This window comes from Crotalus tigris, unplaced genomic scaffold, assembly GCF_016545835.1.
Source record: "Crotalus tigris isolate CLP2741 ecotype Arizona unplaced genomic scaffold, ASM1654583v1 scf7180000017855.1216408, whole genome shotgun sequence".
Classification (NCBI taxonomy): domain Eukaryota; kingdom Metazoa; phylum Chordata; class Lepidosauria; order Squamata; family Viperidae; genus Crotalus; species Crotalus tigris.
This window is the reverse complement of record NW_024096677.1, coordinates 225,874-239,846: the sequence shown is the minus strand read 5'-3', so window position 1 is coordinate 239,846 and position 13,973 is coordinate 225,874. Positions and strand designations below refer to the sequence as shown.

The 13,973-nt window shown below is 43.1% G+C and overlaps 1 protein-coding gene across 7 annotated transcripts in view; it reads left to right on the top strand.

Moving 5' to 3' along the window:
- Positions 1 to 13,973, top strand: part of CC2D2A (coiled-coil and C2 domain containing 2A) — a 226,121-nt gene that overhangs the window by 157,587 nt on the left and 54,561 nt on the right. For 6 of the 7 annotated variants that reach the window (XM_039343481.1, XM_039343479.1, XM_039343477.1 and 3 more), the window contains 3 exons: positions 6,671 to 6,762; positions 7,965 to 7,979; positions 8,155 to 8,322. In XM_039343481.1, coding sequence (XP_039199415.1) covers positions 6,671 to 6,762; positions 7,965 to 7,979; positions 8,155 to 8,322 — 275 coding nt within the window. The remainder of the gene's footprint in view (positions 1 to 6,670; positions 6,763 to 7,964; positions 7,980 to 8,154; positions 8,323 to 13,973) is intronic. The other variant, XM_039343478.1, reaches the window with a different exon arrangement.

Genomic DNA, 13,973 nt, shown 5'->3' with positions numbered 1-13,973 from the left:
GCCTCAGCTGCTGCAAATTGATCTATCCTATAATGTTTTATGAATGAGGAAGGAGAGGACCATGTCGCAGCCCTGCAAATCTCCTCGAGTGATGCCTGGGTAGACCAAGCCGCTGAGACAGCAGCACTACGTGTAGAGTGAGCAGTAATATGTGAAGGTACCGGAAGGGACTGGGAAATATAAGCCCTGGAAATACACATCCTTATCCACCGACCAATGGTGGAAGAAGAGACCTTCCGACCCATAGTTGAGGGTTGAAAGGACACGAATAATGCCTCGGACTTCCTGAAGGTCGAGGTTCGTTTAATGTAATGGCGCAGAGCCCTGCGCACATCCAACATATGCCACCGTCTCTCCAGATGATGGGAAGGGTTAGGACAGAAGTTAGGAAGGACTAGTTCCTGCGAGCGGTGAAACCCTGTATTGATCTTTGGAACAAATGCAGGATCCAACCTGAGGACCACTCTATCCTCATGGAACATGCACAAGTCCTCCCTGACCGACAGGGCCGCCAATTCTGAAATCCTCCTGGCCGACGTGATGGCCACTAGGAAGGCTACCTTCAATGTAAGGAAGTGAAGGGAGCAAACTTTCAGAGGTTCAAATGGAGAGGACGTTAAAGCCTGTAACACCTTAGAGAGGTCCCAGGATGGATAACGATGAACCGTGGGGGGCCCTACATTGGCCGCACCCTTGAGAAAGGCACTGACTGCTGGGTGTTGGGACAGGGAAACCTGGTTGTCACAGGTGAGAACTGTCGACAAGGCTGCTATCTGCCTACGTATGGTGCTGGTTGACAGACCTCTAGTTAACCCCTCAAGTAAGTAATCTAATATGTCTGGGATGGAGACAGCAAGCGATGAAAGCCGCTTTTTGGTACACCAAGAGCAAAAACTTCTCCAAGTGGCGTCATAGATTCTGTTGGTCGAGGGACGCCTCGAGGCCTGGATGACGGAAATAACCCCAGAGGAGAAAGACTGTTTGGTCAGACTCTCCCGCTCAAGTGCCAAGCGGCTAATTGGAGCCACTGTGGATCCGGATGTTGGAGGTTCCCCTGGCTGAGAGCTACTCGGTCCGGGGGAATCTTCCATGGAGGTGAAATTGACAGGTCCACCAGGTCGGCAAACCACGGGCGTCTTGGCCAAAATGGAGCCACTAAGATTAGCTCTGCCTGTTCCTGGATGAGCTTGCGAATGGTCGCTTGTATTAGTGGAAGAGGAGGGAATGCATAAAGTACGCCCTCCGGCCATCTGCTCCGGAGGGCGTCCGTTCCCTCCGCCCCCCTCGCCGGAAACCTGGTAAAAAATCTGGGGAGCTGTGCATTGATCGGAGAGGCAAAGAGATCTAGGATGGGCTGTCTGAACCTGCGTGATATTTCCTGGAATAAGATTGAGTGTAGCTTCCACTCTGAGTGATCCACTGTGACCCTGCTCAAGGAGTCTGCCTGTTGATTCGCCTCCCCCGATATGTGCTCTGCCCTGATGGACCTCAGGTTGGACTCTGCCCACAGCCCTATGGCCTGGGCTTCCTGCATGAGTGTCCAAGAGTGGGTGCCCCCTTGTTTGTTTACGTGAGCTTTGGCCGCAATGTTGTCTGTCAGGATTAATACGTGTTTCCCTGATACAAGGGGGGAGAATCTTTGGAGAGCCAGGTGGATGGCCCTGAGCTCCAGCCAATTTATATTGTGAGCCAGGTCTGAACTGGACCACTGACCCTGGGCTAAGTGGTTCAGAATATGACCGCCCCAACCGAACAGACTGGCGTCTGTGGTGAGGGTGATCCTGGTGGGTTCCTTGAACAGAGTGCCCTTGGACAAGGCGGACGAGGTCCACCATAGGAGGGAGGACAGAGTGTGATGGGGAACCCTGACCTTCCTGTTGGAGGCGCTGATGTTGTGTTTCTGAAAAGGAAGAAGGAACCACTGGAGGTTCCTGGAGTGCAATCTGGCCCAAGGAACGATGCCCAGGCAAGAGACCATCTTCCCCAGGAGTTGGGATAATTGTACCAGGGGTACTTTTTTTTCCCCTCGGATCTGCAGTGTCAGCTTCCGGATGCTGACTTGTCGCTCCTGGGAGAGATATACCTTGCATAGGCTGGAATCTATCAGAGCTCCTAGATGGAGCAGACGTCTTGTGGGTGTGATGTGACTCTTTTTGAAATTCACGGAGAACCCGTGATCCTGAAGTGTTTGAATAGTGATTGCCAGGTCCGACTGCCCTGATTGGAAAGATTTGGACTGTATCAGTATGTCGTCCAGGTAGCACTGTACCCGTACGGGTATCATCCTTAGATGAGCCGCCAGCACGGCAAGATTTTTGTGAAGACCCTCGGGGCCGAGGATAGGCCGAAGGGAAGAGCCCGGTACTGGTAGTGTTTGTGTGCGTAACAGAACCGCAGGAACCTGCAGTGTTCCTGGATGATCGGAATGTGTAAGTAAGCCTCTGTCAGGTCGATGGAGGAAAGGAAATCCCCCTTCCTGATACTTGCCAAGATGGACTTTAGGGTCTGCATCTTGAACCTCCTGTAAATGAGGAAGTAATTTAGACCCTTTAGGTCCAGTATCGCCCTCCAACTGCCTGAGGCTTTGGGAACTACAAACAGGATGGAGTAGAACCCTTCCCCTATCTGTTCCTGAGGAACCCTTTCTATGGCTCTGATCTCTAATAAATGAGCGATGGCTGTTGTGATTAGTTGTGTTTTTGATGTATTGTTTGAAACCGGGCACTGTATAAAACGATCTGGGGGAGAAGATCGAAACTCTAGGGAGAGACCCTATCTTATGGTCTCTCTGACCCAGGCGTCTGTGGTTGTGTTTTCCCAAACGTCGTAAAACAGTGCCAGTCGACCCCCAATGGGATAGTCCTCCTTGGCGTCACTTGGACCGCCTGTAAGGACGACTGCCTGATCCCCTGAAGGGACGCTTGGTCTGGAACTGACCCCTGGCTGCACTACTCTGGCGGTCCTGTTGCCGATCCTGTCTGAAAGAATAGGATCGCGAGCCTCTGGGCCAATCCCAGGACTGCCCTGCCCGAAAGGGCTGTCTCCAATCCCAGGAACCGCTGGGACGGAATGATGGCCTACGGAAGTCCTGTTGGGGCCGTCTATCTGGTTTTTTAGAGGGATGGGCCAGCGCCTTGCGCTTGTCCTTGCCCTCAATGATGTGAGGCTCTAGGACCGGACCAAAAAGGTGGGTGCCACTGTACCTAGATGTTGCTAAGCGCCACTTTGCCTTTAAATCCGTGCGCCATTGCTTCAACCAGAGCAGCCTACGTGACGCCACTGAGGCTGCAATGGATCTGGCTGAACATCTAGCCGAGTGTAAGGATGCATCCGCAATGTATTCGGATGCTGCCACTATTTTCCCTGTTGTTTGGTGCGCTCTGACCTGATCCGGCGGAATGAGCGTCTGGAGTTCCTGCAACCACATAATTGCCGAGCGTGCAAAGAAGGAGGATGAGGTTGCCGCCCTTATGGCCCAAGCCGAAGATTGGTGAGCTCTACGAAAAGAGAACTCAAACTTTTTGTCCTCTGCCTTCAAGAATTCAGCCATGTCCCCCGGGACGGCGGTATTGGAGAACAGAGAGGTCAGCGGAGCGTCTACAGATGGGACTTCTAGAAGAGAAGCGAAAGAAGAAGAGACATTGTAAAGTTTCTTGTCTAAACTGCTCTGTGAAGGAGTGGTAGCAAGGGATGCCCACTGCTTTTCCACCGTAGACCTGAAGACTAGTGGGCATGGAATCTGCGGTTCCTCCTTGACCTTTTCCGCAAACAGAGGGTTGGCTTCCCGGTTGGATGAGGAAGAAGGAGTCTCCTCCTGGGCTGAGGTAAGTTTTACCGTGTCAATAGCCCTTACGAGGAGTGATCGAAAAATGGCCGGATCGAAAAGCCCGGAAGAGGTCACCTGTTCAGGAGCTGGATCCTCCTCCTCAGACAAGGGAGTGTCTGCAACTCCCAGTTCCACTGATCCCTCCTCCCCTAATTGTGAGGATGTCTCCGAAACAGCAGAGCTAGGTCTAGTGTCACGCTCCACCAGAGGTGGGGGAATAGATGCGGGAGGAGTAGGATGGGACTGCACCTGGCTACTCTCAGTTGATGACATAAACTGCCTGAATGCTTGGTGCATGAAGGCCTGGAATTGAGCCTGGGACCACATTTCCCCTTGGTCCCTGGAACTGACCCCAACCTCCGTTGAGGCACACCTGGTCTCAGGTGGTTGGTGTGCTGATGAAGGAGAGGAGCGAGGAGGACCTACCTGCTCGGTTTCCCCCCGAGGAGACCAAGGTCTTGGGGCATCCTGAGATGATTCAAATTGAGGTTCTGTCAAAGGAGTATCCAGTGGGGCGGGGGAAACCGTTTCAGTCCCACTGGATCTGAGCCTTTGTGCCTTGGAGAATTCTCTCTCCAATGCTAAGTGTCTCCTTGTGGCCTCTCGCCCGGCTGATTTGGAAGTATCTTTGGAAGACAGATGTTTGGTTTTAGCTTTTTTCTTCCCCCCCCCCATGTCCAATTCTTCAGATCTGCGCTTTGCTTGAGCGGGGGGGACACTAGATTGAGAAGCCTGGGGCGAGGAGCTGTCTGCCATTGCTGGCTAGGTATTCCTGGACAGTAGTACCTAGAAATGGGGGGAGGAACCCAACACGCAGATCACAGTCAGAGATGGAAAACCGATCCTCGCTCTGAACAGAAGGCAATGGCAAGAACAGCCAGACAGTGTTCTAATGCTGTCTGTACAGGCCTTGTGACAAAAGGTCACGGGCTAAACTGAGAAACAGGTGGACAATAAAAGAATCTCTTCGCTCTTCTCTTCTAGGCCTTAGGACCAGTTAATAACACCTTGGTCTGCTCAAATGCAGCCAAGGCCCACACCTGGAGTAGCCCCCTCAAGTTTGACCACAACTCCTGTGGATACAAAAATATCTCCCCCCCTGAACAGGTCTGCTCACAGACCAAGTGACACAGGCAACAACTATGCGTCCGCCATAATGCAGGAATAACTGCCAATGATTATGCAAAAATTTCAATTAGGCCTCCAAAATGGCGTCCGCCACGTGGGACCTCTAGAAGCAGCCGCGCTAGACCATGCGGTCAAAATGGCGGCTGCCAGGCCTTAAGGCCTGGAGAAGCAAAACCCTGTCGTATTTTAAACAGGAGAATCAATTACACAGCAGGGGAATACAAGGCTGATTTGGGATTCCTCCCCCAGTCCCCAAGCACTTGCGATTAGTAGCGCAGCCCCTGCTGCGATCCAGATAAAGCTGCAGTCAGGAATTCTCCCTCAAGGCCTCGAGGCAAGTAAATCACTCAGGAGGTCTCCCAGTTGAAAGGCCGACCTCCGCTACCCAGCTGAATTGGCGGAATCGCAAAGAGGCTACAGATCATCGGAACGAGAGCTCCCTAACGAACGAAGCCTGCAGCCTCCTTTTCAAAGCCCAACGGGCTGCAGGGGAGGGAGGACAGAGTCCCTATCCCCCCCCAATGCAATCCTCTTAATTTGGAAGTGAAAGCCGAATTAATCTAATTGTTAATCAATTTGAATTTAAAGTATCCAATTTTAATTGAATAGCCTAAAAGAAAAAAGGAAAGAATCAAACTTAGCTAGGAGCCTTCTGAAAAGCGTCTTGCTGAGCACGAGACTAAGACAAAAACTGGGAAGTCACACCCAGAAGGAGGCGTGGCAGAGTTTTTTTGTCTTAGTCTGAGCAGGTGGGATTAAATTACCCAATCAGTGGAGTCTACATCCATCCTGATGGAGAATAATAGATTTTTGTCCTTAAAAACTGCAGACCAGATTCATTCCTAATTTCAGTATCTGGGTCAAACTGCACATTGGCTTAACCTATCTTTTCAGTTGCTTTTGTACGTCACTCTAGTTGTACATCTTACTTGCTTATGATTATTTTCTATTTTTAAGAAAGATTATAAAATAAATAAAAGAAAATAAAAGTGTAGAAAATAAAAGAATGGATTAGGAATGAATAATTTTTCATCCTATATACCTTTGCTTGATTGTTTTAGCCCTAAATGAGTCTTTAAGTTAAAGATTTTTAATTTTTTAACAAAAAAAAATAGAAATAGAGGCTGACATTATAGTGACTTGCAAAATATTTCATATGTTTGAGCTTATGCTCACAGAAGATTCAAACTATATATGTATCCAATGTAAAACATATAATTACTAGAAGAAAAAGTAAAGGATGTAGAAGCAACTCTAGCCACTCTGAAACTCAGTGAACAAAGTGTGAATTCCCAACTTAAACAAGAAAACTACACTATAATTAAACACAACAAGGAGTAAACAGCTTCTAAAAAAAATCCCATATATGGATAAAAAGAAGAAAACTGATACATCCCAATTGAACACAATAGGGAACAAACAGCTTCTGAAAAATGACCCTATATAGAACCTAAAGAGGAAGACCAATGAAAACATGTCACTTTTAGAAGAAAACAGGAAGAAAACAACTTGCCCTCAGAAGTTGTAGATGCTTTATCACTGGAGGTTTTTAAGAAGAGACTGGAGAGTCACATGTCTTGAACAGAGGGCTGGACTAGAAGACCTCCATGGTCCCTCCCAGCTCTATTCTGATGGATTGATGGATTTGCTAATTTGAGTAGCATAGCAACTGAGTAATTTTAGATTTAAGATAATTTTATTTTCCTTTTTTTTCAGGTTAGGGAATCAGTAATTAATCGTTTCCTGATCGCAAAGCATCATTTTGTTCTTTCTGACTTGGTCAATGAAGATGAGATCCCTACTATTGGGTAAGGAAGAGAATATAAGGCTAGCTCAAAGTTGTAATAACGTGTTTCAGATGTAACATGTTTTTGTCTTACTTTGAAGTGTTTTAATTTAAATATTTTTCAGAAGTGCAATTGGGGCCCTGAAAACCTTGCTTAATTTGAGGCTGTGTCACTTTCTAAGCAAACTTATTTCTAGTTTTGTTTCAATAATGTTTAATGGAATAACATTTAATCTATCTTTGGCTGGCATTTTCAGTTACATTTTCTGAAAACATGAAGATAATTGGAGCTTCATGATGACAATGTGAAATAGGTTGTGTGGAAAAAAATGTATTTCCACAATCATTCTGGACAAAGCCATCTGGAAGTAGCTGTGACAACACTACCATATAAGTAACATAAGGATGTGCATGATGTCACATACAGAACCCATGATATCAGCTATCTCTGGAAGTAAAAGAAGGGCTAGGCAAGGAACTGAAGGAAGGTGGGCAGTTAACAACATTAAAGGCAGAAATGGAAATTCAGTGGAATACGAGACATATACCCGAAAGAGGGAGCTCTCATGCCAGAGTGAAACTGCCATAAAGAGATGTACCATACTTTACTGTCAGTCCTGCAAAGTAGAGCAGACTAAGAAACCAATGCCATGTAGGATAGGACTACTTTTACTGTAAAGTTATAGCAACAGAATCTTGTATCTTTATGTGAAACAAGAAGAAGCTTTTCTGAGACATTTTTTCAAGTTAGTTTTTTGGGAATGGACTCAAGCTCCATTTATCTTGATTTCTTAGTCTGATCTACCTTGTAGGGCTGGCAGGAGCTTTAGTTAAAATTTTTGTCAGCACATTTCATTCCCTCAAAAACCTTTTCTGTTCCCCCATTCGGTTCCAACCCCTGCTTTTATTTCTTCTTTCTTTCCTTTTTAACCAAGTAATTCAAACCATATCTATCTGGAAGTGAATTCCACTAAATGTAGTGGGATCTTTGATGCATATAGGACAGTTCTATATATTTTATGTTACCATGCAGACATTTTTAATTTGGTTTCATCTTTCTTTTCCCTCCTCAGTGAGGGTTTGGGTTGTTCATGCCATGAATTATGTGATACCTATCTGTATATTTCAAGTTGTAATACAAATAATCGATTGTTTGCACATCCACTGAACTTTATTTCACTCTTGGTTTTTCTTTTTGTTCTGCTCTGCCTTCTTCTTTCTAAGTTCTGCTGGCCCAGGGTATGTCAATTTGCATTCTCACTTCTCTGTAGATGGTTGGTTTTGAGATCCATATACAAACCAGTGCATTTTATAGAATTATTATTGTTTAGAAATCATAGTTATTATACAATGTTAGCATGACAAATTATAGCTGCAGAACCTTTATATTTTAGCTCTGTTTTTTTATTGGTAGCTTTTTGAGCGTCAGCCTCTTTACACTGACCGAAGCAAAGCGACCCTTAAAACCAAGGCGAAAAGAGAGGAAGAAAATAACAGCACAGAATCTCTCAGATGGTGATATAAAACTCTTGGTTAATGTTGTCAGAGCATTTGAGCTTCCTGTTAGAAAGTGTGCTGGGAGGTAAGCAACTTTTAATCAAGCTCTTAGCTATGTTCTTCTATGGATAATACATTGGACATTGCTTTAGTCTGTATGTTTGCTGATCAAAATCTTAGAAAGCAGTACTGGAGTATTTATTTCCCCCCTCCCCCAATTTTTAATTATTAGTATTTTAAAGTAGGAAACTACTTGTTCCATTCCTCCAGGTATATAATTCAAAAGTCCCTGAAAAGGTCCTGAAAAACATCTCTCTCATGATGTGATGGTGAGTAAGAAAACAAGAAGAGCTGCAGCCAATGGGAGATCGCAGCTCAAAGCAGGAAAGAAGACATGTTAAAATCTCAGAAGGCATCCTCCTAGTTCCCTGGAAAGTAAAGGCAAGGGTTGGGGGCAGGGGGAGGTGCTTTCAGATTTGCAAGATTCTATTCTTATAATAGAGGTTATAATATGTTATAATAGTTGTAATACCTTATATAGGTAGTCTTCAACTTTTCAACAGTTTGTTTAATGACCATTCAAAGTTACAACAGCATTGAAAAAAGTGACATGACTGTTTTTCATACTCATGACCTTTGCAGCATCCCCATAGTCACATAATCAAAATTCAGATGCTTGACACTGACTCATAGTTATAACAGTTGCTGTGTCCTGGGGTCATGTGAACACCTTTTGTGACCTTCTGGCAAGCAAAAAAGCGGGGGAAGCCAAATTCACCTAACAACTGTGTTTGTCAAGGTTCCAACTAATGAACCCAACCAAGTAAACATCAACAAGACGATCCAATCTCTTTGTGCAAACATTATTGAGTACATCATTTTGGCACGATAGAAAGCAAAACCAGCTTTGATTATTCCCACATAAACTGCTATAATTAAAAAATAGAATTCTCCCTCCCCTTATTAGTGTAGATCACATTGTCTATTCAAGTGTTAAAGTATTGTTATGGGAAAGTATCTTTGTTTGTTGATAGGTACCTGTTGAAACATCCTTGGTTCACATGGTTGGTTTTCTTGTTGTCTGGAGTTTGCATTCCCCTTTCCCCCTTCTTTTATTCAGTATTCATATTCAGTAATTGCCTAGACCCACACCCCAATCTAGGCAAGCCAGCTCAAGGGGCAGCCAGGCAGCCCAACCGAGGGCCCAGCAAACTAGAGGCAGCCCGACTACCACAGCCTTCTCCCTGCCTCCTTCCAGCCACGCAGCCCTTCCTAGTGGAGACTTGCCCCAGGTGGGGGACTGGATCAGTGTTCCTCCCCAGCGAGATCAGCCCCCTCCCCCGCCTCCTGCTAGCCTGGTCTGTCAGAGGACAAAAGGCCTACAGCAATCCATCAGCTGTGAGAAATTGGTGGTGGCAAAATCTGAGGAGGGGAGAAACACAGCAGCAGCAGCAACAGAGACGCTTGAAGCTAGAGAGCTCTGTTCTCTGAAGCTGAGTGACCAGCTGAGAGAAGCAGACCAAACAGCAGAGCTGAGCCAAATGGAAAGCTGCATGGTAGGCCTCACCAGAGCAGAGAGAAGCACCAAAAGACAGAAGGAAGCTGGCAGAGAAAACAACAAAAGGCCAGAGCAGCGAGCAATGGAAATGAAGGCAACATTTAAGCTTGAGGTCTCAATAGGAAGGGAGGGAAAACCCCAGTAAAGAATAAAAATAAATACAGGACAGAAAACAAAACCAAAATAAATAGGCAAATAATAGGGACAAGAGTAGAAAATTAGAAATCAAGGAAGAACAGGACTAATAAAGAGGCAAATCTTAACAAGGTGTAAGGACCCACCTCAATTTTACATCTGAAGAAGGCAGAACTCTTGGAATGTCTCTTCCAACAGGAATCTTTATTAAGAGAAACTGATTGCAGGCATGCCAGACAGGATCTGGGGAATCCTCTTCCACTGTTCACTGTTTTAAAGTGTTCCCAAGCAGCCCCCACCCCACAGTTCTTCCGGGCGATTCGATCTTTCAGTCCGCTCCGTCGGCATGATCACTCTTTTTCTCTTTTTCCAGATTCCAAGCGTTGCATCCCCCCCCCCACTTTTCCCTCACTGCCAGCAAAGAACTTCACAGGGAGTAGCATGAAAGACGATGGCCGCATTGTTATGGTTAGTCCTCTCGAAGAGAATAAACAACCGGTCACTTTGTAGTTAATGAAGGAAGTGAGAGTCCTAAAACCCCCATGCTTATCCTCCTCCCCTTCCGTAGTATGACAGAATCCAGAAGAGAGTAAGAATTGGCTTTATATCAGAGTAGGTAGATAGAAATGAAATATAATTGGATTCTGACACAAGGTAAATCTTAAATAATAAGGTAGGGAGGAATTGGAGGTCAAAAACTTTTTAAAAATAGAGGGAAGAAAAGAATAAATAAAACTAACATAATAGTAAGAAGGTTAAATAAACAACAAGGTAGGAAAACTAGCACAAACAGGCAGAATAAAGGATAGGAAAAAACATAGGCACAATTAACTGGAACAGAAGAAAGAAACAAAGCTAACAGGAAAGCACACCCACTAACAAAAAAAGAGGGATTTTCAAACAACAAAATCATGGAGCAGGTAACTGATACTATTGTGGTATGCAATACATGTTCCATGTATGTGCTTATGTCCAAAGAACACCCAATTAAACATGCATTAGATGTGAACTTACTTGGTAATAGGAGATTCTATCCTCAAAGGAACAGAATCAACCATCTGCAGTCTAGACATACAACCAGGGAGATACAGTATGTTGTCTTCCTGGGCAAAAATCAAAGATATGGCCGAGAACCTAACTAAAATAATTAGGTCCACAGATTACTACCCTTTCTCCTCCTTCACATCGGAATGAATGACACAACAAAGAATCTGAGTACAACATTGAGAGATTATAAGCAACTAGGCAATAAAGTTAAGGAGCTAGGAGCACAAGTAGTGTTCTCATCAGTATTCCCAACAAAATGCCAACCCCCATTGAGAGAAAAAAGAATTCTAGAAATAAAACACTGGCTAAAGGGTTGGCGTTGGCAAGAATGCTTTGGTTTCCTGGACCATGGACTTCATTTTCTATGTGAAGGACTCTTGGCAAGGGATGGACTGTACCTCACGAAAACAGGAAAATGTACTCGGAAAAAGACTGGCCCAACTGATCAGGAGGGCTTTAAACTAAAATTGAGAGGGAAGGCTGACCAATCTTTAGAATCTCTAGAAGACAAAACCAGTCATAAATCCCAAGAAAACAAATCAAACAATGAGGTTTAGAGTGATGAGAAAAAAGAAAAACTCCAACAACAATCAGGAGATGCAGGAAACATACCCACAGAAAGACATAAAGGTCTTAAATGCTTATATACAAATGCTCAAAGCTTGGGGAACAAACGGTGAACTAAAAGCAATAGTACATGAGGGCAGGTATGACATAGTTGGTATTACAGAAACCTGATGGATGAAACTCATGATTGGAATGTACTAATGGATGGATGCAAGTTGTTCAAAAGAAACAGAACTACAAAAAGAGGAAGGGGAGTTGCACTATATGTAAGAGAACACTACATATCTATAGAAATGCACGTGATCAAAGATAAAATCCCTCCAGAATATATATGGGTCAATATAAAAGGGGAAAAAGTGACATTGCCATAGGTCAGTGTTTCCCAAACAGCATTGCTGGCTGTGGAATTCTGGGAGTTGAAGTCCTCATGCCTTAAAATTGTCAAGTTTGGGAAACCCTGCCATAGGTGTATATTACAGGCTACCCAACCAACCAGAACAAATACAAGAACTCTTTGCCAACCAGTTAACAAATGTATGTAGGAAGCAAAACCACAGTAGTAATGGGAGGCAAACTCTGCAGTGAGTGGGAGATCAAACACATTCTTAACCGACCTAGCTGACAACTTTGTTACCCAAAAGGTAAATAAGGGAACTAGAAGTAAAGCTATTCTGGACCTAATTCTTACTAATCGAGGAGAAGTGATAGAGGGAATTAAAGTTGTCAGAACCTTGGATGAAAGTGACCACATCATGCTAAAATTCAATATAATGCAAACACAAGCAATAAAAAATAATCCAACCAGAGTCTTAAACTTCAAAAGAGCTGATTTTAACAAACTCAGAGAACCTAGGAAAGATTTCATGGACGAAACTCCTAAAGGGGAAAACAACGCTAGAAGCATGGGAAACTCTGAAAACTATGATCATAAAAGCCCAGTCCAGCACAATACCACTGAAAAACAAAAAATTCAAGAAGAAACCAGCATGGCTGCACAAAGCTCTCTCTGACAAACTGAAAGACAAAAAAGGATAAGTACAAAAAATGGAAAGAGGGACACATAAACAAGGCTGATTATCAGCTGACAGCCAGAACATGCAAAGATAAAGTCAGGAAAGCAAAGGCTCAGAATGAACAAAGACTTGCAACAGAAATCAAGGACAATAAAAAGTTTTTTTTATTAAAATTTTTTGCAATTTTACAATAAAATCCCTCTCCCAGTGCCTCCCTACCCTCCCAGAAACCCTCCCCCCGTCTTCCCAGAGCTGAATACAGGGTTAACTAGAACTAAAAATACAAAACATTTAAACTTAAATAAACCTCAAACAAATATTACATTAAAAAAAAACAACAAATTTTTAAGTACTTTAAGTTAAATATATATATATAATAAAAAATACTTATTATCTTAAACTTAAACATAAATTATTCAAAAGCTAAATAATATCTTTTAATATCATACTTATACTGTATAAAGTTTATCCATCTTTTCCACACCAAGAGATATTTCTCTTGCGATTGATCTTTCAAATAAGCCGAAATTTTTGCCATTTCAGATAAGTAAGAAACTTTAAAAAACCATTCCTCCAAAGTAGGCAAAAATTCCTTCTTCCAATATTGTCCTATCAACAACCTTGCCGCTGTGATTAAATTTAACATTAAAATAATTTCTTTATCATCACAATCAACAATAATACCTAACAAAAACAATTGTAGAGTGAATTTTATCCTTCTATTAAAAAATTTTTGAATATTCCACCATATCTTTATCCAAAAAGCTTTTATACTTTTACATGACCACCAAATATGATAATATGTTGCATCCAGACAACCACATCTCCAACATTTAGGTTGCAAATTTGAATACATACGAGACATCTTTTGTGGATCAAGGTGCCATCTATAAAACATTTTATAAAAATTTTCCCGTAAATTTTGAGCTTGCGTAAATTTAACATTCCTCACCCAAATTATCTCCCATGTTTCTAATAAAACCAGTTCATCAAAATTTTGAGCCCATTTGACCATGCAATCTTTAACTAATTCTGTTTCTGAATCCAATTCCACTAATACACCATAAATTCTTTTTATGTGAGTTCGGCTTTGATCTTTAATTTGTTTCAGCAAGTTTTCATCCTCTCTAATCAAACCCACTTTATAATCTATCTTCCACCTTTCCAATAATTGTCTATACTGAAACCACGAATAAATAATATTTTCTTGTGCTAATTCATCTATATGTTTCAATTGTCAATTCTTCCCATCCCAATTAAGTAATTGTTTATAAGAAATACTATCCATCTTCACTCCTTTCCTTATTCCTTCTATTGCATGCCCTGGGATAGCCCATAATGGAATTCTTGAGTCTATTCTATAATATTTCTTCCAAACTCGAAGTAAAGAAATTCTTAAAATATGAGACTTAAAAG